The sequence below is a fragment of the Pelobates fuscus genome, chromosome 1 (assembly GCF_036172605.1).
Source record: "Pelobates fuscus isolate aPelFus1 chromosome 1, aPelFus1.pri, whole genome shotgun sequence".
NCBI classification, from domain to species: domain Eukaryota; kingdom Metazoa; phylum Chordata; class Amphibia; order Anura; family Pelobatidae; genus Pelobates; species Pelobates fuscus.
In genome coordinates this window covers 1,491,987-1,517,737 of record NC_086317.1, presented here as the reverse complement: position 1 = coordinate 1,517,737, position 25,751 = coordinate 1,491,987, and the positions used below count along the sequence as shown (strand labels likewise).

Sequence of the window (25,751 nt, the reverse complement as noted above, 5' to 3'; positions counted from 1 at the left end):
AATAAGCTGTAATAGAATAGAGCTGTACTAATACAATACGCTGTAATAGAATGGAGCTGTACTAATACAATAAGCTGTAATAATACACTGAGCTGTACTAATACAATAAGCTGTAATAGAATGGAGCTGTAATAATACAATAAGCTGTAATAATACAATAAGCTGTACTAATACAATAAGCTGTACTAATACAATAAGCTGTAATAATACAATGAGCTGTAATAATACAATGATCTGTAATACAATAATCTGTAATAGAATGGAGCTGTACTAATACAATAAGCTGTACTAATACAATGAGCTGTTATGATACAAAAAGCTGTAATAACAGAATGAGCTGTAATGACTTTGGTGCTTATAGCATCCCTGGTTTTAATTATTCATTTGTAGAAGCCACGGACTAGCACTACTAACGAACAGAGCAGGAAAGCGATGTCCTGAGATTTTGTAAAAGAGAAAATATAAGAGGCGAGATTCACTTTACTGGTAAACCACATATTTCTTGAAAAGTATGTGAGTGCTCCCAAGACCCAGTGCACTATACCCCACTCCCTCTAACATGTAACCTCACTGAGCAGGCCCTCAATCCCTCTGTTACTGTCACTATACCCCACTCCCTCTAACATGTAAACTCACTGAGCAGGGCCTCAATCCCTCTGTTACTGTGTCACTATACCCCACTCCCTCTAACATGTAAACTCACTGAGCAGGGCCCTCAATCCCTCTGTTACTGTCACTATACCCCACTCCCTCTAACATGTAAACTCACTGAGCAAGGCCCTCAATCCCTCTGTTACTGTGTCACTATACCCCACTCCCTCTAACATGTAAACTCACTGAGCAGGCCCTCAATCCCTCTGTTACTGTGTCACTATACCCCACTCCCTCTAACATGTAAACTCACTGAGCAGGGCCTCAATCCCTCTGTTACTGTGTCACTATACCCCACTCCCTCTAACATGTAAACTCACTGAGCAGGACCCTCAATCCCTCTGTTACTGTGTCACTATACCCCACTCCCTCTAACATGTAAACTCCCTGAGCAGGCCCTCAATCCCTCTGTTACTGTGTCACTATACCCCACTCCCTCTAACATGTAAGCTCACTGAGCAGGGCCTCAATCCCTCTGTTACTGTGTCACTATACCCCACTCCCTCTAACATGTAAACTCACTGAGCAGGGCCCTCAATCCCTCTGTTACTGTGTCACTATACCCCGCTCCCTCTAACATGTAAACTCACTGAGCAGGGTCCTCAATCCCTCTGTTACTGTGTCACTATACCCCACTCCCTCTAACATGTAAACTCACTGAGCAGGGCCCTTAATCCCTCTGTTACTGTGTCACTATACCCCACTCCCTCTAACATGTAACCTCACTGAGCAGGGCCTCAATCCCTCTGTTACTGTGTCACTATACCCCACTCCCTCTAACATGTAAACTCACTGAGCAGGGCCCTCAATCCCTCTGTTACTGTGTCACTATACCCCACTCCCTCTAACATGTAAACTCACTGAGCAGGGCCCTCAATCCCTCTGTTACTGTGTCACTATACCCCACTCCCTCTAACATGTAAACTCACTGAGCAGGGCCCTCAATCCCTCTGTTACTGTGTCACTATACCCCACTCCCTCTAACATGTAAACTCGCTGAGCAGGGCCTCAATCCCTCTGTTACTGTGTCACTATACCCCACTCCCTCTAACATGTAAACTCACTGAGCAGGGCCTCAATCCCTCTCTTACTGTGTCACTATACCCCACTCCCTCTAACATGTAAGCTCTCTGAGCAGGGTCCCCAACCCCACTGTTACTGTGTCACTATAACCCACTCCCTCTAGCATGTAAACTCACTGAGCAGGGCCTCAATCCCTCTGTTACTGTGTCACTATACCCCAATCCCTCTAACATGTAAACTCACTGAGCAGGGCCCTCAATCCCTCTGTTACTGTGTCACTATACCCCACTCCCTCTAACATGTAAACTCACTGAGCAGGCCCTCAATCCCTCTGTTACTGTGTCACTATACCCCACTCCCTCTAACATGTAAACTCACTGAGCAGGGCCTCAATCCCTCTGTTACTGTGTCACTATACCCCACTCCCTCTAACATGTAAACTCACTGAGCAGGACCCTCAATCCCTCTGTTACTGTGTCACTATACCCCACTCCCTCTAACATGTAAACTCACTGAGCAGGCCCTCAATCCCTCTGTTACTGTGTCACTATACCCCACTCCCTCTAACATGTAAGCTCACTGAGCAGGGCCTCAATCCCTCTGTTACTGTGTCACTATACCCCACTCCCTCTAACATGTAAACTCACTGAGCAGGGCCCTCAATCCCTCTGTTACTGTGTCACTATACCCCGCTCCCTCTAACATGTAAACTCACTGAGCAGGGCCCTCAATCCCTCTGTTACTGTGTCACTATACCCCACTCCCTCTAACATGTAAACTCACTGAGCAGGGCCCTTAATCCCTCTGTTACTGTGTCACTATACCCCACTCCCTCTAACATGTAACCTCACTGAGCAGGGCCTCAATCCCTCTGTTACTGTGTCACTATACCCCACTCCCTCTAACATGTAAACTCACTGAGCAGGGCCCTCAATCCCTCTGTTACTGTGTCACTATACCCCACTCCCTCTAACATGTAAACTCACTGAGCAGGGCCCTCAATCCCTCTGTTACTGTGTCACTATACCCCACTCCCTCTAACATGTAAACTCACTGAGCAGGGCCCTCAATCCCTCTGTTACTGTGTCACTATACCCCACTCCCTCTAACATGTAAACTCGCTGAGCAGGGCCTCAATCCCTCTGTTACTGTGTCACTATACCCCACTCCCTCTAACATGTAAACTCACTGAGCAGGGCCTCAATCCCTCTCTTACTGTGTCACTATACCCCACTCCCTCTAACATGTAAGCTCGCTGAGCAGGGTCCCCAACCCCACTGTTACTGTGTCACTATAACCCACTCCCTCTAGCATGTAAACTCACTGAGCAGGGCCTCAATCCCTCTGTTACTGTGTCACTATACCCCAATCCCTCTAACATGTAAACTCACTGAGCAGGGCCCTCAATCCCTCTGTTACTGTGTCACTATACCCCACTCCCTCTAACATGTAAACTCACTGAGCAGGCCCTCAATCCCTCTGTTACTGTGTCACTATACCCCACTCCCTCTAACATGTAAACTCACTGAGCAGGGCCTCAATCCCTCTGTTACTGTGTCACTATACCCCACTCCCTCTAACATGTAAACTCACTGAGCAGGACCCTCAATCCCTCTGTTACTGTGTCACTATACCCCACTCCCTCTAACATGTAAACTCACTGAGCAGGCCCTCAATCCCTCTGTTACTGTGTCACTATACCCCACTCCCTCTAACATGTAAGCTCACTGAGCAGGGCCTCAATCCCTCTGTTACTGTGTCACTATACCCCACTCCCTCTAACATGTAAACTCACTGAGCAGGGCCCTCAATCCCTCTGTTACTGTGTCACTATACCCCGCTCCCTCTAACATGTAAACTCACTGAGCAGGGCCCTCAATCCCTCTGTTACTGTGTCACTATACCCCACTCCCTCTAACATGTAAACTCACTGAGCAGGGCCCTTAATCCCTCTGTTACTGTGTCACTATACCCCACTCCCTCTAACATGTAACCTCACTGAGCAGGGCCTCAATCCCTCTGTTACTGTGTCACTATACCCCACTCCCTCTAACATGTAAACTCACTGAGCAGGGCCCTCAATCCCTCTGTTACTGTGTCACTATACCCCACTCCCTCTAACATGTAAACTCACTGAGCAGGGCCCTCAATCCCTCTGTTACTGTGTCACTATACCCCACTCCCTCTAACATGTAAACTCACTGAGCAGGGCCCTCAATCCCTCTGTTACTGTGTCACTATACCCCACTCCCTCTAACATGTAAACTCGCTGAGCAGGGCCTCAATCCCTCTGTTACTGTGTCACTATACCCCACTCCCTCTAACATGTAAACTCACTGAGCAGGGCCTCAATCCCTCTCTTACTGTGTCACTATACCCCACTCCCTCTAACATGTAAGCTCTCTGAGCAGGGTCCCCAACCCCACTGTTACTGTGTCACTATAACCCACTCCCTCTAGCATGTAAACTCACTGAGCAGGGCCTCAATCCCTCTGTTACTGTGTCACTATACCCCAATCCCTCTAACATGTAAACTCACTGAGCAGGGCCTCAATCCCTCTCTTACTGTGTCACTATACCCCACTCCCTCTAACATGTAAGCTCACTGAGCAGGGTCCTCAATCCCTCTGTTACTGTGTCACTATACCCCACTCCCTCTAACATGTAAACTCACTGAGCAGGCCCTCAATCCTTCTGTTACTGTGTCACTATACCCCACTCCCTCTAACATGTAAACTCACTGAGCAGGGCCCTCAATCCCTCTGTTACTGTGTCACTATACCCCACTCCATCTAACATGTAAACTCACTGAGCAGGGCCCACAATCCCTTTGTTACTGTGTCACTATACCCCACTCCCTCTAACATGTAAACTCACTGAGTAGGCCCTCAATCCCTCTGTTACTGTGTCACTATACCCCACTCCCTCTAACATGTAAACTCACTGAGCAGGGCCCTCAATCCCTCTGTTACGGTCACTATACCCCACTCCCTCTAGCATGTAAACTCACTGGGCAGGCCCTCAATCCCTCTGTTACTGTGTCACTATACCCCACTCCCTCTAGCATGTAAACTCACTGAGCAGGGCCCTCAATCCCTCTGTTACTGTGTCACTATACCCCACTCCCTCTAACATGTAAACTCACTGAGCAGGCCCTCAATCCCTCTGTTACTGTGTCACTATACCCTACTCCCTCTAACATGTAAACTCACTGAGCAGGGCCTCAATCCCTCTGTTACTGTGTCACTATACCCCACTCCCTCTAACATGTAAACTCACTGAGCAGGCCCTCAATCCCTCTGTTACTGTGTCACTATACCCCACTCCCTCTAACATGTTAGCTCACTGAGCAGGGCCTCAATCCCTCTGTTACTGTGTCACTATACCCCACTCCCTCTAGCATTTAAACTCACTGAGCAGGGCCCTCAATCCCTCTGTTACTGTGTCACTATACCCCGCTCCCTCTAACATGTAAACTCACTGAGCAGGGCCTCAATCCCTCTGTTACTGTGTCACTATACCCCACTCCCTCTAACATGTAAGCTCTCTGAGCAGGGTCCCCAACCCCACTGTTACTGTGTCACTATAACCCACTCCCTCTAGCATGTAAACTCACTGAGCAGGGCCTCAATCAGGGCCGGCGCCACCTGTAAGGCGACCTAGGCAGCCGCCTAGGGCGCAACTTACTAGGGGGCGCCGGATCCCTGTCCCCGGTGCGCCTCCTCATGCTGCGCCGCCTGAGCGCTTTAGCAAGCCCCAGGCGGCGCAGCACTGCTGTGTGAGGGCGGCCGGGTTTGAGTGACCGGCAGGAGGGAAGCGCAGAGCGCTCCCTCCTGCCGGTCTCCATGTAGCGTGGCCGGGCAGCGCGGAACGGGGACAGGAACTTTTGTTTCCAGTACCTGGCCGCCGGCGGAATGACAGGAAGTGCTAACTCAGTGAGCATTTCCTGTCATTCCGCCGGCGGCCGGGTACAGGAAACAATGGTTCCTGTCCCGCGTTCCGCGCCGCCCGGCCACGCTACATGGGCAGGAGGGGAGGGTAAGGACCACTAAGGGGGGGGGGGGGGGTGTTAAGGACCACTAAGGGAGGGAGGGAGGGTTTAAGGACCACTAAGGGAGGGAGGGAGGGTTTAAGGACCACTAAGGGAGGGGGGAGGGTATAAGGACCACTAAGGGAGGGGGGGGGTATAAGGACCACTAGGGGAGGGGGGGTATAAGGACCACTAGGGGAGGGGGGTGGTGGTATAAGGACCACTAGGGGAGGGGGGGTATAAGGACCACTAGGGGAGGGGGGGTATAAGGACCACTAGGGGAGGGGGGGTATAAGGACCACTAGGGGAGGGATGGGGGGGTATAAGGACCACTAGGGGAGGGATGGTTGGGATAAGGACCACTATGGGGGGGGGGATAAGGAGCACTATGGGAGGAGGGGGATAAGGAGCACTATGGGAGGGGGGGGATAAGGAGCACTATGGGAGGGGGGGATAAGGAGCACTATAGGAGGGAGGGGGGGATAAGGACCCTATCCTACCCCACAAACCCTCTCTTTTACACTACACACATACACAATGCACCCCCCCCACACACACAGAAACAAACAATGCATTCCTACTCACACACAGACACACCCGAAACACACAATTCATCCCTTACGTTCTCTTACATAATTAATGCACCCCTTACAGACACACACTGCATTCAATTACATACACAGAAACAAACCTTGCACCCCTTACACACACACACACACACACACACCCAGAAACATACAATGCATTCCTTACAAGCAAAAACACACTACATCCCCTATAAACACACTACATCCCTTACACAAATTGCACACATAAAACATCCCCAACTCACGGATGGGCCATGTAGGTGGATTTATGGGTGGGCATTGTAGGCGTATGCCCCCTGGGGGCCCAGACCTTGAGCTGTGTAAGGGGCCCTAAAAAATGGAGCTGCTTCCTGTTCGTTAATTGTTGTGAGCACTGTTAAAAACAGTCTCTAGAGAGCCTCTTCTACACCAGACCTGTGGAGCCAGACTGAGCCCATCATCAGCCTCTTGTCCTCATCTGGTGGTAAGTAGGCAATCCAATATATTATTAGTGGCACTAATCTCTAATTTACCGCACATTAAATGGATACTATAGTCACCAGAAGCACTACAGCATAATGTACAGTATACAGCATAATGTAGTGGTTCTGGTGTCTATAGCCTGTGCCTGTAGGCTTTCTAATGTAAACACACTGTCTTTTCAGATAAGACACTTTGTGAAGACTGTCGTTGGCCCATATGGCAGAGCATATGGGCGGGGCATTGTGATGTCACATGGTGGGCTGGACATATGGGGGGCGGCAAAATTTTTTTGCCTAGGGCGGCAAAAATCCTTGCACCGGCCCTGGCCTCAATCCCTCTGTTACTGTGTCACTATACCCCACTCCCTCTAGCATGTAAGCTCACTGAGCAGGGCCCTCAATCCCTCTGTTACTATGTCACTATACCCCACTCCTTCTAACATGTAAACTCACTGAGCAGGGCCCTCAATCCCTCTGTTACTGTGTCACTATACCCCACTCCCTCTAACATGTAAACTCACTGAGCAGGGCCCTCAATCCCTCTGTTACTGTGTCACTATACCCCACTCCCTCTAACATGTAAACTCACTGAGCAGGGCCTCAATCCCTCTCTTACTGTGTCACTATACCCCACTCCCTCTAACATGTAAGCTCACTGAGCAGGGTCCTCAATCCCTCTGTTACTGTGTCACTATACCCCACTCCCTCTAACATGTAAACTCACTGAGCAGGCCCTCAATCCTTCTGTTACTGTGTCACTATACCCCACTCCCTCTAACATGTAAACTCACTGAGCAGGGCCCTCAATCCCTCTGTTACTGTGTCACTATACCCCACTCCATCTAACATGTAAACTCACTGAGCAGGGCCCACAATCCCTCTGTTACTGTGTCACTATACCCCACTCCCTCTAACATGTAAACTCACTGAGCAGGGCCCTCAATCCCTCTGTTACTGTGTCACTATACCCCACTCCCTCTAACATGTAAACTCTCTGAGCAGGGCCCTCAATCCCTCTGTTACTGTGTCACTATACCCCACTCCCTCTAACATGTAAACTCACTGAGCAGGCCCTCAATCCCTCTGTTACTGTGTCACTATACCCCACTCCCTCTAACATGTAAACTCACTGAGCAGGGCCCTCAATCCCTCTGTTACTGTGTCACTATACCCCACTCCCTCTAACATGTAAACTCACTGAGCAGGGCCCTCAATCCCTCTGTTACTGTGTCACTATACCCCACTCCCTCTAACATGTAAACTCACTGAGCAGGGCCCTCAATCCCTCTGTTACTGTGTCACTATACCCCACTCCATCTAACATGTAAACTCACTGAGCAGGGCCCACAATCCCTTTGTTACTGTGTCACTATACCCCACTCCCTCTAACATGTAAACTCACTGAGTAGGCCCTCAATCCCTCTGTTACTGTGTCACTATACCCCACTCCCTCTAACATGTAAACTCACTGAGCAGGGCCCTCAATCCCTCTGTTACGGTCACTATACCCCACTCCCTCTAGCATGTAAACTCACTGGGCAGGCCCTCAATCCCTCTGTTACTGTGTCACTATACCCCACTCCCTCTAGCACGTAAACTCACTGAGCAGGGCCCTCAATCCCTCTGTTACTGTGTCACTATACCCCACTCCCTCTAACATGTAAACTCACTGAGCAGGCCCTCAATCCCTCTGTTACTGTGTCACTATACCCTACTCCCTCTAACATGTAAACTCACTGAGCAGGGCCTCAATCCCTCTGTTACTGTGTCACTATACCCCACTCCCTCTAACATGTAAACTCTCTGAGCAGGGCCTCAATCCCTCTGTTACTGTGTCACTATACCCCACTCCCTCTAACATGTAAACTCACTGAGCAGGGCCCTCAATCCCTCTGTTACTGTGTCACTATACCCCACTCCCTCTAACAGGTAAACTCACTGAGCAGGGCCCTCAATCCCTCTGTTACTGTGTCACTATACCCCACTCCCTCTAACATGTAACCTCACTGAGCAGGGCCTCAATCCCTCTGTTACTGTGTCACTATACCCCACTCCCTCTAACATGTAACCTCACTGAGCAGGCCCTCAATGCATCTGTTCCTGTGTCACTATATCCCACTCCCTCTAACATGTAAACTCACTGAGCAGGGCCCTCAATCCCTCTGTTACTGTGTCACTATACCCCACTCCCTCTAACATGTAAACTCACTGAGCAGGGCCCTCAATCCCTCTGTTACTGTCACTATACCCCACTCCCTCTAACATGTAAACTCACTGAGCAGGGCCTCAATCCCTCTGTTACTGTGTCACTATACCCCACTCCCTCTAACATGTAAACTCACTGAGCAGGGCCTCAATCCCTCTGTTACTGTGTCACTATACCCCACTCCCTCTAACATGTAACCTCACTGAGCAGGCCCTCAATGCATCTGTTCCTGTGTCACTATATCCCACTCCCTCTAACATGTAAACTCACTGAGCAGGGCCCTCAATCCCTCTGTTACTGTGTCACTATACCCCACTCCCTCTAACATGTAAACTCACTGAGCAGGGCCCTCAATCCCTCTGTTACTGTCACTATACCCCACTCCCTCTAACATGTAAACTCACTGAGCAGGCCCTCAATCCCTCTGTTACTGTGTCACTATACCCCACTCCCTCTAACATGTAAACTCACTGAGCAGGGTCCTCAATCCCTCTGTTACTGTGTCACTATACCCCACTCCCTCTAACATGTAAACTCACTGAGCAGGGTCCTCAATCCCTCTGTTACTGTGTCACTATACCCCACTCTCTCTAACATGTAAGAAACATAGAAACATAGAAGCATAGAATGTGACGGCAGATAAGAACCATTCCGCCCATCTAGTCTGCCCAGTTTTCTAAATACTTTCATTATTCCCTGGCCTTATCTTATAGTTAGGATAGCCTTATGCCTATCCCACGCATGCTTAAACTCCTTTACTGTGTTAACCTCTACCACTTCAGCTGGAAGGCTATTCCATGCATCCACTACCCTCTCAGTAAAGTAATACTTCCTGATATTATTTTTAAACCTTTGTCCCTCTAATTTAAGACTATGTCCTCTTGTTGTGGTAGATTTTCTTCTTTTAAATATAGTCTCCTCCTTTACTGTGTTGATTCCCTTTATGTATTTAAATGTTTCTTTCATATCCCCCCTGTCTCGTCTTTCCTCCAAGCTATACATGTTAAGATCCTTTAACCTTTCCTGGTAAATTTTATCCTGCAATCCATGAACCAGTTTAGTAGCCCTTCTTTGAACTCTCTCTAAAGTATCAATATCCTTCAGAAGATATGGTCTCCAGTACTGTGTACAGTACTCCAAGTGAGGTCTCACCAGTGTTCTGTACAATGGCATGAGCACTTCCCTCTTTCTACTGCTAATACCTCTCCCTATACAACCAAGCATTCTGCTAGCATTTCCTGCTGCTCTATTACATTGTCTGCCTACCTTTAAGTCATCAGAAATAATCACCCCTAAATCCCTTTCCTCAGATGTTGAGGTTAGGACTCTATCAAATATTCTGTACTCTGCCCTTGGGTTTTTACGTCCAAGATGCATTATCTTGCACTTATCCACATTAAATGTCAGTTGCCACAACTCTGACCATTTTTCTAGTTTACCTAAATAATTTGCCATTGGCTTATCCCTCCTGGAACATCAACCCTGTTACATATCTTAGTATCATCCGCAAAAAGACACATCTTACCATCAAGACCTTCTGCAATATCACTAATAAAAATATTAAAGAGAATGGGTCCAAGTACAGATCCCTGAGGTACCCCACTGGTGACAAGCCCAAGCTTCGAATATACTCCATTGACTACAACCCTCTGTTTCCTGTCACTCAGCCACTGCCTTACCCATTCAACAATATTGGAATCCAAACTCAAAGATTGTAGTTTGTTGATAAGTCAAAAGCCTTACTGAAATCTAGGTAAGCAATGTCTACTGCACCACCCTGATCTATAATTTTAGTTACCCAATCAAAAAAATCAATAAGATTAGTTTGGCATGATCTCCCTGAAGTAAACCCATGTTGTCTCTGATCTTGAAATCCATGTGTTTTTAGATGTTCAAGAATCCTATCCTTTAACATGGTTTCCATCACTTTCCCCACTACTGAAGTAAGGCTTACTGGCCTATAGTTGCCCGACTCCTCCCTATTACCTTTCTTGTGAATGGGCACAACATTCGCTAACTTCCAATCTTCTGGGACTGCTCCTGTTAACAATGATTGGTTAAATAAATCTGTTAATGGTTTTGCTAGTACACTAAGCTCTTTTAATAGCTTTGGGTGTATTCCATCAGGTCCCATTGACTTATTTGTCTTTACTTTTGACAATTGAAATAGAACCTCTTCCTCTGTAAACTCACATGTAATAAATGACTCATTTATCCTTTTTCTTAACTGAGGTCCCTCTCCTTCATTTTCATCTGTAAATACCGAACAAAAATATTAATTGAGGCAGTCAGCTAGACCTTTATCCTCATCTACATACCTTCCTTCTTTTGTTTTTAATCTAACTAATCCTTGTTTTACTTTTCTTTTCTCATTTATGTATCTAAAAAAAGTTTTGTCCCCCTTTTTTACTGACTGTGCTATTTTCTCTTCTTTGTGTGATTTGGAAGCTCTTATAACTTGCTTAGCCTCTTTCTGCCTAATCGTATAGGTCAGCCAGGATTACCCCAGCTGCTGTAAACATGTTTACATTTGGGTTACTCCAGCCTCTAGTGGCTGTCTCATTGACAGCCGCTAAAGGTGCTTCCGCGCTTCTCACTGTGATTTTCACAGTGAGAACACGCCAGCGTCCATAGGAAAGCATTGAGAATGCTTTCCTATGGACTGGCTAAATGTGCGCACGGCTCTTGCCGCGCATGCGCATTCAGCCGATGACGACCGAAGGAGGAGGAGAGTCCCCAGCGCCGAGGGAGCACGGCGCTGGAGAAAGGTGATTGTTTAACCCCCTTCCTCCTTCTTCAACCTGGCCGGAGTGGGACCCTGAGGGTGGGGGTGAGTTTGTTTTCCTGGCACTATAGTGGTCCTTTAAGCCCCGCTCATGCTGCTGATTTGACTCCGCCCCATATTTGATTGGCTCCACCCCCACTTTCCTACCGTGCACCGTTGTGGTTTTGCAGTAATTTGGCTGCCTGTCCCTGCTTGTGTGAGTTGTGTTGGTTGCCATGGAGACCTGTGCAGCCACACAGCTCACACATCCTAAAGCCGACCCTGGTCATCATGGCACCCCCCAGTGAGTGGCACCTGGGGCGGACCGCCCTCCCCGCTCACCCCCTTAGTACACCACTGGCCATGTGGAAGACCTGTTAAAATACTTTGTTTGTGTGGTTTACCTTTATTGTTCGGGAACCGAACAAACCCATGAACTGCGGACCACCCGCATGCTTGTTAACTCCTACTGACACCTCAATAACGATTCACACCTCAGGATTCTAAGTGTTCGTCTGGGTGGCAGCCTTTCGTATGCACGAACACGAATGCAGGCAGCGGTGTTTGGCCGTCGAGTGCATGGAACTAAAACCGGACAGAGAAACTCCTGAACACTTCTGAACTTCCATAATCTGTGTTCGGTTCTTTACATCCTAGAAGAGCACTGCTCAGTGGAATCGTTCGTATAGATTAGGTGATCAAGCTCAATGTTATAACTATGGACTACGTTTGGTAGTTTGTTCGTGTAGTGGGATGGACCATGCTACCGGCTCCGGGCTGTCCATGCCCTTTTCCCCCTTCCAGTTGTCCCCTATGTTTGGTAATTGCAGAACATGTGCGAGACCTTCTCCCCTTTGTTATGAAACCTAAGCTTTTCCCCTGTTTCGCCTAGCCGTTCGTCTAATTCCATTCCTCTAAGTGGTTCCCACATTTTTTTTCGACAAACTAACGAACAGTAGACCATCCAGATATGGAGTGTGCCTCTCATTAACACCATTCACACCTCCATAAACTGCAACTACATGAACATTCTAAGCGGTCGGCTGGGTGGTTGCCGTTCGTATAGGGGAACACATGGCGGCGGCCATCTCGGGACACGAACAAAGACAGCTGAAAAATATTATTATGTACTTTAAATGTATTTAATGTGTTGATATAAATATTATAAGTTTTATTCGGATTGCTTCAAGAACACTGAAATTGAGAAGCCATACCTTGGCCTATAGAGTATTACAGACTTTCATTGTATAAGGAATGGAGACCACATCTGGTTCACTTTAAGAGTGATGTTGAAGGGCTTGTTTATAGTAACCTTTGACCTAGCCTTGAAAGCCTGAATTCCTTTGAAGACTCACATTTCTACAGGCAATTATTCATTACATCATGTATATAGAAGTTCTTTGTCTCACATATCTTGCCGCCAAATATAACGTATGACTTTAATCATAGATTTCAAATGATGCTAAGTAACTCCCCTTTTTCTAAGATAGCCACTTATTTTAAAGTAAGGCAATCTTATGTATACTCCCCTCTGTAACTGAATTTTAAACCCATAAAACTGATTGTAGTTTAGAATTCGTGGCCAATACCTTTAACATCAAAAATGGATAACAACTGGAAAATTGCTCTCTGTATTGGACAAAGAATGTTAAAGACATTTGTTATTACCAGATGGATTGTTATGTTTGAATAAACATAAGTTAACTGCAAGATATTTGATTCGATTGTTATGAAAACTGATATGTGACAAACAAAGATTTCACGGAATGCCAATTTCCTACATTTAATGGTGGAGAATGCGGGCAACAACAGCAAACTTTTGAATTAAGCCTGAATTATGACTGCTACAAGCTACAAGAAGATTACTAGAAGAAGATAAGAAAATCACTGAAGAAAAGTTGAAATTGTTCCCTGAAGAAAAAAGCTTTAGTACCCGGCTTGAAACAGGAGAAACACAATTGACTGATACAGCAGGATGGCATCCCAAAAATCCTTTATTTAAACATTCAGTTTTACTATGCGAAAATAGAGTTGCGCAGGGGAAAAATCGTTCGAACGTGGAAATGCTCAGTACTGACGGAAGAATATGACGATAATATATTGATAATATATTATAATTTTGACGATAATAATTGAGATGACAATCTGGATCCTTTTATCCATACTTTATTTATGAAGAAATAAATGTTATGACGAATTGCAGATCGAAGATGGCATTTCGGAGGATTCTCAAGAAATAACTACATATTCCAAAAAGTATTCTTCCATCAGATGATGCGCACACCTGTGGAAATCAAATACTTCAAGGGTATGTGTCTTTAACATGTCTGTAGAAGTTGCTCATATGTATATTGAAACAAATTGTATTAACTGTTTAGTTAATTATGGATTGGCAGCAAAAGACTGCTGTCAAATGTAACAGGATCTGTCTGTAAAAGAGTTAATCCTGAAAACGCTATTGTGTATTGAAATGGTTAGACAGATTAACTGGTAATGAGCAAAGCAATGTGGTTAAAAGGGAAAGAAAAAGTTGCATTACTGGCAAAAGGCTTTCTGGAAACTAAAGATTCTATAAAGGAATGGTGTCAACTTAAAAAGACCAGTAATTGTTATGTTTGTAATACATCGAAACAAAAAAGAAATGTGTTGTTAAAAACAATTGAAAAATATATGTGTTGTTGCAAGGTCTAGTAATTTACCTAGCCTCTAGCTAAACTGTAAATCTCCTTAAAAGTGTTAAAAGAAGGAAATCGCCCCCCATGGCTCTCTTTTGAGAGTGCATTGGATGCAACATTAGTTGAAACAAAAACTCAGACTCTCGGCAGTTGTTGAAAGGATTAAGTAATGTCAAGGAAATTAAGATTTTAATATAATGAAAGAAATGCTTAAGAATCAGACTGATCTGTTAAATAGAACCCATAAAACAATGTCTCACATGTCCAAGATTAGACGTTGTTACTAATTTTGACAATTTGCAAAAATTGCTAGTCTGGGGAATGTTACAGATATTTTGTGGAAAAATCTGAAAGATTTGGATTAAAGTAGAAGTTGTGTGAAAAGGGCAGAAGAGAAGAAAAGATATAGAAAAATGGGGAAATTGTGCAAGAAAAAGGGTCAGATGGATACTCTCAGATTAGCCAGATTGATTAAAAATGTGTCTAAATATGATGAGCAGAGAGGACCTTTTTACAATATGAGGGTTTTTGAAGGTGAAATGAATAAACAAAAATTTAGTGATGTGGTAGCCACCAGATGTCGTTTGATCTGGCTGCCAGCCTCATTAAGTAAAGGGGTTAAACATTAACTCATTGATGTGTTGGAGGATAAGGAATGTGAAAAGCCCAGAGTTTAGTTGCAGGAATTGTTTCCAAATATATTGCTAATGGTTGTACAGTGTGCAACTGGTTTGAATAGTTTTGAATTTTCTATTTTTGATTAATTTAAATGGAGAAAATTATGATATACATGTTTGTGCTAATTTAAGGAATAAGGCATGGAATTTAATTACTGACACAAAACAGTTTACTATGTCTAAAGAGTAACACAGGCAGAGTGTTAGTGAATATGTCTCTAGAATATCAGGGTAACCAAATGAGCTAGATTAAGAGATTTTGCTGCTATGGAAATTATGAAATCCTTGCAATTGTTAAAAAGGAAAAACACAGGAATAACTACAATGTTGCACAGACACACTTTTGTCTAGGGATACTTCAGCAGGACTGGCCCCTATTAAAAATGTGTCTAGTGAAGAAGGTAGAAGGAGAAATGAGGTTATTAATTGAATATGGTAATTTTAGAGTGAGGTTTAAGGAAAGACCACAAAATTAACAAAATTACCAGGGTACTAAAAACTATTCGGCCACACCCCAAGATAGATATTATAGGGTTTTATTAGAGTAATTCTATGGTATGCTATAATTGCAACCAATAAGGTCATGTTAGGAGATATTGTCCTAAATATGAAGAAAAAACTTACCCAGTGAAAGGGAAAGAAAATTGAATTTCCCAGACCATAAGAATCTACAGAGAGTGGCAGCTGTAAAAACAGAGCATACATCTTCAACCAACCCCCCCTCACATATCAAATTCATGTGAAGAGTGTATACTGATGTTAAGTGCCATTGAAAGAAAGGTGTCACAAATCGACAAGTAAAATCTGCCTAAACTCACCAATAAATAGGGATGTGAAACCCCTAGCTATTATCAGATCTATCTTGCTGATAACAAAGTGAAGATGGGCGACCATATATTTATGGAAGACTAGAGGGAAAAATAACAGAGTTTTATTAGAAACAGGAGCAGGAATGACTCTAATAAAACACGCTTGCCTTTAAAAATTTAAGCATATCAACAAATCCCTTCTAAGTTTAATAGACACATGGAATTCTATCCAATGATAATGAAGTGGAGATTGAAGGAGGAAAAATCTTTTGGTGATTTATAGTTGCACCTCTCCTCCCACTGTACTATTATTATGGGAATGGATGTTATCAATGAAAAAAAAGTTGTATGTGGATTTATTAAATTTGGTTTTATGGCAAGCTTTAGGTGAGAGCAAAACAGGTTGAGTGGTTAAACCTAATAATTTAAGATAGTTTAGTCATGATATAACTGTAAAACAGAGTGAAGTGTCACCTTCTATACAACAAGATGATGAGGTTATACCATATCTTAAAACTAAATACCCCACAGTGTGCTCTAAGTCTAAACAAGAGTGTGGGATAGTGAATTTGCAAGTTGTAATTGTAGTTCTAGACCCCCTGCAGTTAAACAATATAAGATCCCAAAGAATAAGAAGAAGGTGTGAATCAGGTGATAAAAGCATTGGTATCTCAAGGAGTGTTGAGAGTGGGTAATTCCAAATGTAAGTCACCATTTGGCTAATAATCAAGCCAATGGCACTTATGGTTTAATTGTAGACACGTATGTGGTGAATAAGTAAATCTCATCAGATATCATGGCGCAAATAGATGCTAATGTTAAGTACTTTCTGTATTGGATATAGTCAATGTGTTCTTTTCTATACCATTCAATCCAGATAGCTAGTATTGCTATGCTTTTACCTTTAAAAATCATCAATATCTGTTCCAGGTGTTGCTACAGGGCTTCCACGCCTCACCAGCTTACTTTCATAAAGCAATGGCTCAAGTATTGGAACCCCTGGGGTATGGGAATAAGATTTTGCAATATATTGATGATCTGTTAAGTTCAAACAGTAACAAGGGAAGAGCGTGAGCAGATACTGTGTGATAATTGTCAAACACTGGCACATAATGGGTTAAAACTGAACACATTCAAAGTGCAGATCTTGAAGGAAAGATTTACTTTCTTAGGAGTTAATATAGATCCAGAATGTAAAACGCCATGTACAGCAAGGGTTAAAGCATTGCAGCAATTGCCAAGGCCAATGACAGTGTATCATCTACAGAAATGTTTAAGCTTGATAAATGTTAGCAGAGAATTTATATATGATATGGCAGGGATAGCAAAACCCTTATGCAATATGCTAAAATATAAAAGATAAGATCATCTGGACAGGGGAATTTGAAAAGAGTTAAATCTGTTAAAAGATGCTCTCACACAAGCGCCTGTGCTAGCTGCTCCCATTGAAACAGTACCATATATTGTTCAATGTTACGCAGGTGTCTCTTCATTAATAGCAGTTTAATGCAAAGGTAGCATGAATCTTTACGAATACTGGGATATTTTGCTAAAATTATGTATCCAGTGGAAAGATTAATGTTTTCCTGTGTAAAACAGCTCATGGCTGTATGATGGGCTTTAGAAGCAACACAACACATGGCAGGATTTGGACAGATAAGTTTACAAACCCCCCAAATATCTAAAACTGTTACAAAATTGTTCTGAGTTAGGAGTATATAGCCAGTTACAAAATAAACCACCCAGGGTAGAAACCAGTAAAAGCTATGTTATTCCTGATTTGATGTCAGAAGGTAATGGAAATATAATCCAGATCTCCTTTTGAGAAGCAAACAATACAAGGGATTTCTAGTTTGTATGTGGAGGGACGAGATTTTATGTTGATGGATCACATCACACAGGTTATGTCATATATGACGATTAAACAAAAGAATTGCAAAGATAGACTGCCAGGCCATATGTCTGCTCAGAAAGCGGAGTTAGAGTCTGTAAAGAAAGTTCTAGAAATAACAGTATATGACCCAGTGACTATAATAAGTGACAGCAGTTATGTAGTTAAAGCTTTAACACTTCACCTCCCAATATGGAGAAAAGAGGAATGGTAGATTCTCAGGATAAAGCTTTAAAACATACAGGTATTCTGGCAGAACTGTTTAATTAGGCAGGAAAAATTATTTAACTTGTTGTTGTGAAACAGACTTGTAAATCAGGAATTAAAGGAAACTTTGTTTGAGGAGTTGTAATACTTGGAAAATCTAATGAGTGCAACTGTTAGTAAAAGACAAATAACAAATACCCTATAAGATCAGATAGAGAATGGAAGGATTTAGCTTTCAGTATAAAAAGAATGGGTCTAGATACTGAAACTGGCATGTACAGGGTTAAACACAATGAAACACAAACATTTGTACCTAGTGGCTTATTACAAGGGCTGATTGTATTCAATCATCGTACACAGGGCATTTGGGTACAGGACAACTGTTTAAGGTCCTGCAAAATAAATTGTATCATCCTAATTTAAAACAAAAAGTGTATAAATATATTGCAGAAGTGTCTCATATGTGTTCAATTAATCCAAGACCTAAATACAAGAAACCAAAATTGCAGAGAGTTCCTTTGGCAAAAATACCATGGTACTCTATATAAATTAATTTCTAAATTAAAATGAATAAAATAAAATAGAAATAAAAATGCTTTAAGATAAGAGTAATTGGGTAACATATTTACCAGGAGTATTAATGTCTATTCCTGCAAATCCAAACTCCAGTGTCACCTCATGAGTTAGTGACATGTAGAACTATGTAATCACTTTCCCTAATAAACATTTTGTTCCAAGTACATTCAAAGTTACAGCAGAACATGCTGAATAGTTGAAAGTATTACAGGAACATCTATTGTTAGAATTGAAGTTTGCTACTTCAAATGTCGTCCCTTATGGTAAACTATGTGTTAAAGTTGTACAGCGCTACGGAATCTGATGGCGCTATATAAATAAATTAAATACATATAAAGAAGTAACACAGGGAAATTATGCAGATATGTTTAAGCCAGGTTATAAGGCAATGGTAAATCATTTAAAACACCAGGTCTATGAAAAGCAAGTTGGGAAGGTCCTTATGGTCCTTATGTTGGTCTAAGAATAAAAATTAGAACAAACTGTGTTACAGGTTTAAAAAGCAAACATTGGTACAAAGTGTAATAAATCAATTCTTGTGTCTAGTGATCAATGTAAAAGAAATTACTAATGTATAAGAAATGTACTAATGTATAAGAATAGTAAACTGCCATCTGTTTTTCATTACAGAGCCAATACTGTTTTACATGGACAAAAACCTGTATGATTTTAAATAAAAGGACAAATTGTTTGGACTTTCAAAGGACATTATGGACTTTCAAAGAGACTGTGCTTGTGGATTCGATTGGAGAGGACAATATTTCATGGACTAAATCAAACCGATTGTGTTTTCTGGTTAATATAAACTGTATACAATTACACAGCATAATAACTATGATACCGTTATTATTAATGTTAGGTAAAATCAATGCCCAAGGTAAATTAATGAATTAGTGAAAAATGTAAAAGTAATTGTAACAAGAAGGTTGTTCTTAGGAGTTCAGAAATGAAAGGGTTAAAATGACTTGCTTCTCCCTCTTGGAGTGTAAAAAGCAATACAGACAACTGGAAATGGCTGTGTTAAAAGGCCTTTCCTTGTAAACTGATACTTAGAGACCAATATCAGAGAACAACATTAAAATCCCATAAGTAATTGGTATAAGTTATTATGATGCAATATTTTAAAATTCATTCAAATAAAGCATCAAAGAGGGGCTTGAAAAATATTATTATGTACTTTAAATGTATTTAATGTGTTGATATAAATATTATAAGTTTTATTCGGATTGCTTCAAGAACACTGAAATTGAGAAGCCATACCTTGGCCTATAGAGTATTACAGACTTTCATTGTATAAGGAATGGAGACCACATCTGGTTCACTTTAAGAGTGATGTTGAAGGGCTTGTTTATAGTAACCTTTGACCTAGCCTTGAAAGCCTGAATTCCTTTGAAGACTCACATTTCTACAGGCAATTATTCATTACATCATGTATATAGAAGTTCTTTGTCTCACATATCTTGCCGCCAAATATAACGTATGACTTTAATCATAGATTTCAAATGATGCTAAGTAACTCCCCTTTTTCTAAGATAGCCACTTATTTTAAAGTAAGGCAATCTTATGTATACTCCCCTCTGTAACTGAATTTTAAACCCATAAAACTGATTGTAGTTTAGAATTCGTGGCCAATACCTTTAACATCAAAAATGGATAACAACTGGAAAATTGCTCTCTGTATTGGACAAAGAATGTTAAAGACATTTGTTATTACCAGATGGATTGTTATGTTTGAATAAACATAAGTTAACTGCAAGATATTTGATTCGATTGTTATGAAAACTGATATGTGACAAACAAAGATTTCACGGAATGCCAATTTCCTACAACAGCGGTGTTTGGTCGTCAAGTGTGTGGAACTAAAATCGGACACTCAATGGTACGTACACCCCTAGGAAGTCCACCTTCAGTTACTTCGTGAGAAAGCATACGAATGGAGCAGCAATCAGGGGAAGCAACCAGAGATTCATACGAACGGACGCACGAACAGATTGCCATGTTATGTTATATGCTTTTTCGTACTCCCGAAAGAGACCGACCGCACAGCCTATTTTCATGGAACTGTTTTGGGCAGGTGCATTGTGTGCATTCGGTCTAAACTATACCTCGGTGGCGTTTCGGTTGCATTTGTGGGATCTGAGCACTTTTCAGATCTCTTGGGTGTTCAGATATAGTACTTGAGGGGGTACCTTATGAGGAAATGCATATTTTGGGGTGTTAAATATTTTACATGTCCTGGACCTGAGAGCTAATGTAATTATCTTGTGTATTTTATCCTGTCTACTCCCAGGTCCAGTGGGGAATGCCCCTGGAATATGTATTGGGAAACCCCTTGCAAGGGAATTCTCATAAAAAGCAGCTGTGGCTCCATTAAAATCAGTTATTCCCCCAGAGCTGAGTGTCGTCCAGTTTCTGAGGAGGTGTTGGGAGAATCTTTTGCTGTATTGGGCTGTTCCCTTGGAGTAACTTACTTGTTCCTGAGTACATCTTGGAGTAACCAGCGGAGGAGAGTCCCTGCTAGGACTAGGGCTCCGCTACAGTTAGTTTTTATACTCTCAAAAGTTGACTTTCATGGAACATCCAAACCACTGAACCGATCTGAGTGATTTTTGGATATATTGGTCACTCAGGTCGGGGCTATCCAAAGATGTGACTCTTTGAGGGGTTTCCATGGATGTTGGGGTGTTGTGAAATTGTGTGTTTTTCTGTACCTTTCCTGACTCAATTATCTCTCAGTGGAGTGGTTTACTAAATGTATAAATTCTGTGACTGTGTCTGCATTAAACAGTTGACTCCCAGGACTATGTTTCGTCTGGTTACTGGGGCAATGGGTATTTACTTGTGCTGATGGTTCCAGGGTTGCTGAGGGAAGGTAATAGCGGAGGTAACCGGTCGAGGTTACCTGTGGTCCGCTACAGTGGCCAGTGGAGGAATCGCTAGGCTGTAATGTAGACACTGCATTTTCTCTAAAACCACAGTGTTTACTACAAAAAGCCTGAGGGAATGAACAAATACAATAAGCTGTATACCATACATGAACCTGAAGTTCTTCTGGTGACTATAGTGTTCCTTTAACTGTGGCCCTGTCTGTCTCTATCACAGAGTAATGCGCTCACATGATCCCTGGCCCCTGTCGGTCTCTATCACAGAGTAACGCGCTCACATTATCCCTGGCCCCTGTCTGTATCTATCACAGAGTAACAAGGTCACATTATCCCTGGCCTCTGTCTCTCTCTAAAACAGAGTAACGAGGTCACATTATCCCTGGCCCCTGTCTGTATCTATCACAGAGTAACAAGGTCACATTATCCCTGGCCTCTGTCTCTCTCTAACACAGAGTAACGAGGTCACATTATCCCTGGCCCCTGTCTGTCTCTAACACAGAGTAACGCGGTCACATTATCCCTGGCCCCTGTCTGTCTCTAACACAGAGTAACGCGGTCACATTAACCCTGGCCCCTTTCTGTCTCTAACATACAGTAACAAGGTCACATTATCCCTGGCCCCTTTCTGTCTCTATAACTGAGTAACGCGGTCACATTATCCCTGGCCCCTGTCTGTCTCTATAACTGAGTAACGCGGTCACATTATCCCTGGCCCCTTTCTGTCTCTATAACTGAGTAACGCGGTCACATTATCCCTGGCCCCTGTCTGTCTCTAACACAGAGTAACGCGGTCAAATTATCCCTGGCCCCTGTCTGTCTCTATAATTGAGTAACGCGGTCACATTATCCCTGGCCCCTGTCTCTCTCTAACACAGAGTAACGCGGTCACATTAACCCTGGCCCCTGTCTGTCTCTCTCACAGAGTAACGAGGTCACATCATCCCTGGCCCCTGTCTGTCTCTCTCACAGAGTAATGAGGTCACATTATCCCTGGCCCCTGTCTGTCTCTAACACAGAGTAACGCATTCACATTATCCCTGGCCCCTGTCTGTCTCTAACACAGAGTAATATGGTCACATTATCCCTGGCCCCTGTCTGTCTCTAAGACAGAGTAACGCGGTCACATTATCCCTGGCCCCTGTCTGTCTCTAACACAGAGTAATATGGTCACATTATCCCTGGCCCCTGTCTGTCTCTAAGACAGAGTAACGCTGTCACATTATCCCTGGCCCCTGTCTGTCTCTAACACAGAGTGACTTGGTAACATTATCCCTGGCCCCTGTCTGTCTCTCTCACAGAGTAACGAGGTCACATCATCCCTGGCCCCTGTCTGTCTCTCTCACAGAGTAATGAGGTCACATTATCCCTGGCCCCTGTCTGTCTCTAACACAGAGTAACGCATTCACATTATCCCTGGCCCCTGTCTGTCTCTAACACAGAGTAATATGGTCACATTATCCCTGGCCCCTGTCTGTCTCTAAGACAGAGTAACGCGGTCACATTATCCCTGGCCCCTGTCTGTCTCTAACACAGAGTAATATGGTCACATTATCCCTGGCCCCTGTCTGTCTCTAAGACAGAGTAACGCTGTCACATTATCCCTGGCCCCTGTCTGTATCTAACACAGAGTGACTTGGTAACATTATCCCTGGCCCCTGTCTGTATCTATCACAGAGTAACAAGGTCACATTATCCCTGGCCTCTGTCTCTCTCTAAAACAGAGTAACGAGGTCACATTATCCCTGGCCCCTGTCTGTATCTATCACAGAGTAACAAGGTCACATTATCCCTGGCCTCTGTCTCTCTCTAACACAGAGTAACGAGGTCACATTATCCCTGGCCCCTGTCTGTCTCTAACACAGAGTAACGCGGTCACATTATCCCTGGCCCCTGTCTGTCTCTAACACAGAGTAACGCGGTCACATTAACCCTGGCCCCTTTCTGTCTCTAACATACAGTAACAAGGTCACATTATCCCTGGCCCCTTTCTGTCTCTATAACTGAGTAACGCGGTCACATTATCCCTGGCCCCTGTCTGTCTCTATAACTGAGTAACGCGGTCACATTATCCCTGGCCCCTTTCTGTCTCTATAACTGAGTAACGCGGTCACATTATCCCTGGCCCCTGTCTGTCTCTAACACAGAGTAACGCGGTCAAATTATCCCTGGCCCCTGTCTGTCTCTATAATTGAGTAACGCGGTCACATTATCCCTGGCCCCTGTCTCTCTCTAACACAGAGTAACGCGGTCACATTAACCCTGGCCCCTGTCTGTCTCTCTCACAGAGTAACGAGGTCACATCATCCCTGGCCCCTGTCTGTCTCTCTCACAGAGTAATGAGGTCACATTATCCCTGGCCCCTGTCTGTCTCTAACACAGAGTAACGCATTCACATTATCCCTGGCCCCTGTCTGTCTCTAACACAGAGTAATATGGTCACATTATCCCTGGCCCCTGTCTGTCTCTAAGACAGAGTAACGCGGTCACATTATCCCTGGCCCCTGTCTGTCTCTAACACAGAGTAATATGGTCACATTATCCCTGGCCCCTGTCTGTCTCTAAGACAGAGTAACGCTGTCACATTATCCCTGGCCCCTGTCTGTCTCTAACACAGAGTGACTTGGTAACATTATCCCTGGCCCCTGCCTGTCTCTAACACAGAGTAACGCGGTCACATTATCCCTGGCCCCTGTCTGTCTCTATAATTGAGTAACTCGGTCACATTATCCCTGGCCCCTGTTTGTCTCTCTCACAGAGTAACGAGGTCACATTATCCCTGGCCCCTGTCTGTCTCTCTCACAGAGTAACGAGGTCACATTATCCCTGGCCCCTGTCTGTCTCTAACACAGAGTAACGCATTCACATTATCCCTGGCCCCTCTCTGTCTCTAACACAGAGTAACATGGTCACATTATCCCTGGCCCCTGTCTGTCTCTAACACAGAGTAACGTGGTCACTTTATCCCTGTCCCCTGTCTGTCTCTAACACAGAGTAACGCATTCACATTATCCCTGGCCCCTGTCTGTCTCTAACACAGAGTAACGCGGTCACATTATCCCTGGCCCCTGTCTGTCTCTAACACAGATTAACGCGTTCACATTATCCCTGGCCCCTGTCTGTCTCTAACACAGAGTAACGCGGTCACATTATCCCTGGCCCCTGTCTGTCTCTATCTCAGAGTAACGCGGTCACATTATCCCTGGCCCCTGTCTGTCTCTAACACAGAGTAATGCGGTCACATTATCCCTGGCCCCTGTCTGTCTCTATCACAGAGTAACGCGGTCACATTATCCCTGGCCCCTGTCTGTCTCTATCACAGAGTAACGCGGTCACATTATCCCTGGCCCCTGTCTGTCTCTATCACAGAGTAACGTGGTCACTTTATCCCTGTCCCCTGTCTGTCTCTAACACAGAGTAACGCATTCACATTATCCCTGGCCCCTGTCTGTCTCTAACACAGAGTAACGCGGTCACATTATCCCTGGCCCCTGTCTGTCTCTAACACAGATTAACGCGTTCACATTATCCCTGGCCCCTGTCTGTCTCTAACACAGAGTAACGCGGTCACATTATCCCTGGCCCCTGTCTGTCTCTATCTCAGAGTAACGCGGTCACATTATCCCTGGCCCCTGTCTGTCTCTAACACAGAGTAACAAGGTCACATTATCCCTGGCCCCTGTCTGTCTCTAACACAGAGTAACGCAGTCACATTATCCCTGGCCCCTGTCTGTCTCTATCACAGAGTAACGCGGTCACATTATCCCTGGCCCCTGTCTGTCTCTAACACAGATTAACACGGTCACATTATCCCTGACCCCTGTCTGTTTTGCACTGTCACAATATTATTGTCTGCTGTCTCTCTTGCTCTCTCACATGGTAACGTTATTGGTGGTCTCACCTCAGAGATGCCGGAGTCCATGAAGCCACGGAAGAGACTCTGCCTGTAGTAGGGGCTGACAGTGGAAGAGAAGAATGGGTACATGTCGTAGTCGAACATGCCCTCCCCAAAGATCTGGTCGAAGAGACGGTTGGGATAGAAGGGGCCCAGAGCGCGTTTGAACCAGGGATGCTGGATAGTGATGTCCATGGTGAGACGGGATGCTGGATACAGAGCAGTAGGTTACAGGGCACAATCCTTCCCCTTAAATACCCAGCACAGAAAGGAGGGAGGATTACACACAGAAGAGGGGATTACACAGAGCCCTCCAGAGAGACATTATCTCATCCACGGTCAGCAAAATTCCCTGTCTGACCCACGGCCCCCCGTCTGTGTGACTGGGAGCCAAATGAATAGAGCTCTGTGAGTGTA

General features: G+C 44.1%; 2 protein-coding genes across 2 annotated transcripts in view; one reads left to right on the top strand and one right to left on the bottom strand.

Moving 5' to 3' along the window:
• Positions 1-25,571, bottom strand: part of CRYAA (crystallin alpha A) — a 43,658-nt gene extending 18,087 nt beyond the window's left edge. The window contains exon 1 of the mRNA XM_063441793.1: positions 25,341-25,571. Within this exon, the coding sequence (XP_063297863.1) occupies positions 25,341-25,529 (189 nt within the window). The 5' untranslated portion in view covers positions 25,530-25,571. The remainder of the gene's footprint in view (positions 1-25,340) is intronic.
• Positions 1-25,751, top strand: part of CBS (cystathionine beta-synthase) — a 494,065-nt gene that overhangs the window by 142,464 nt on the left and 325,850 nt on the right. The window lies entirely within an intron of this gene.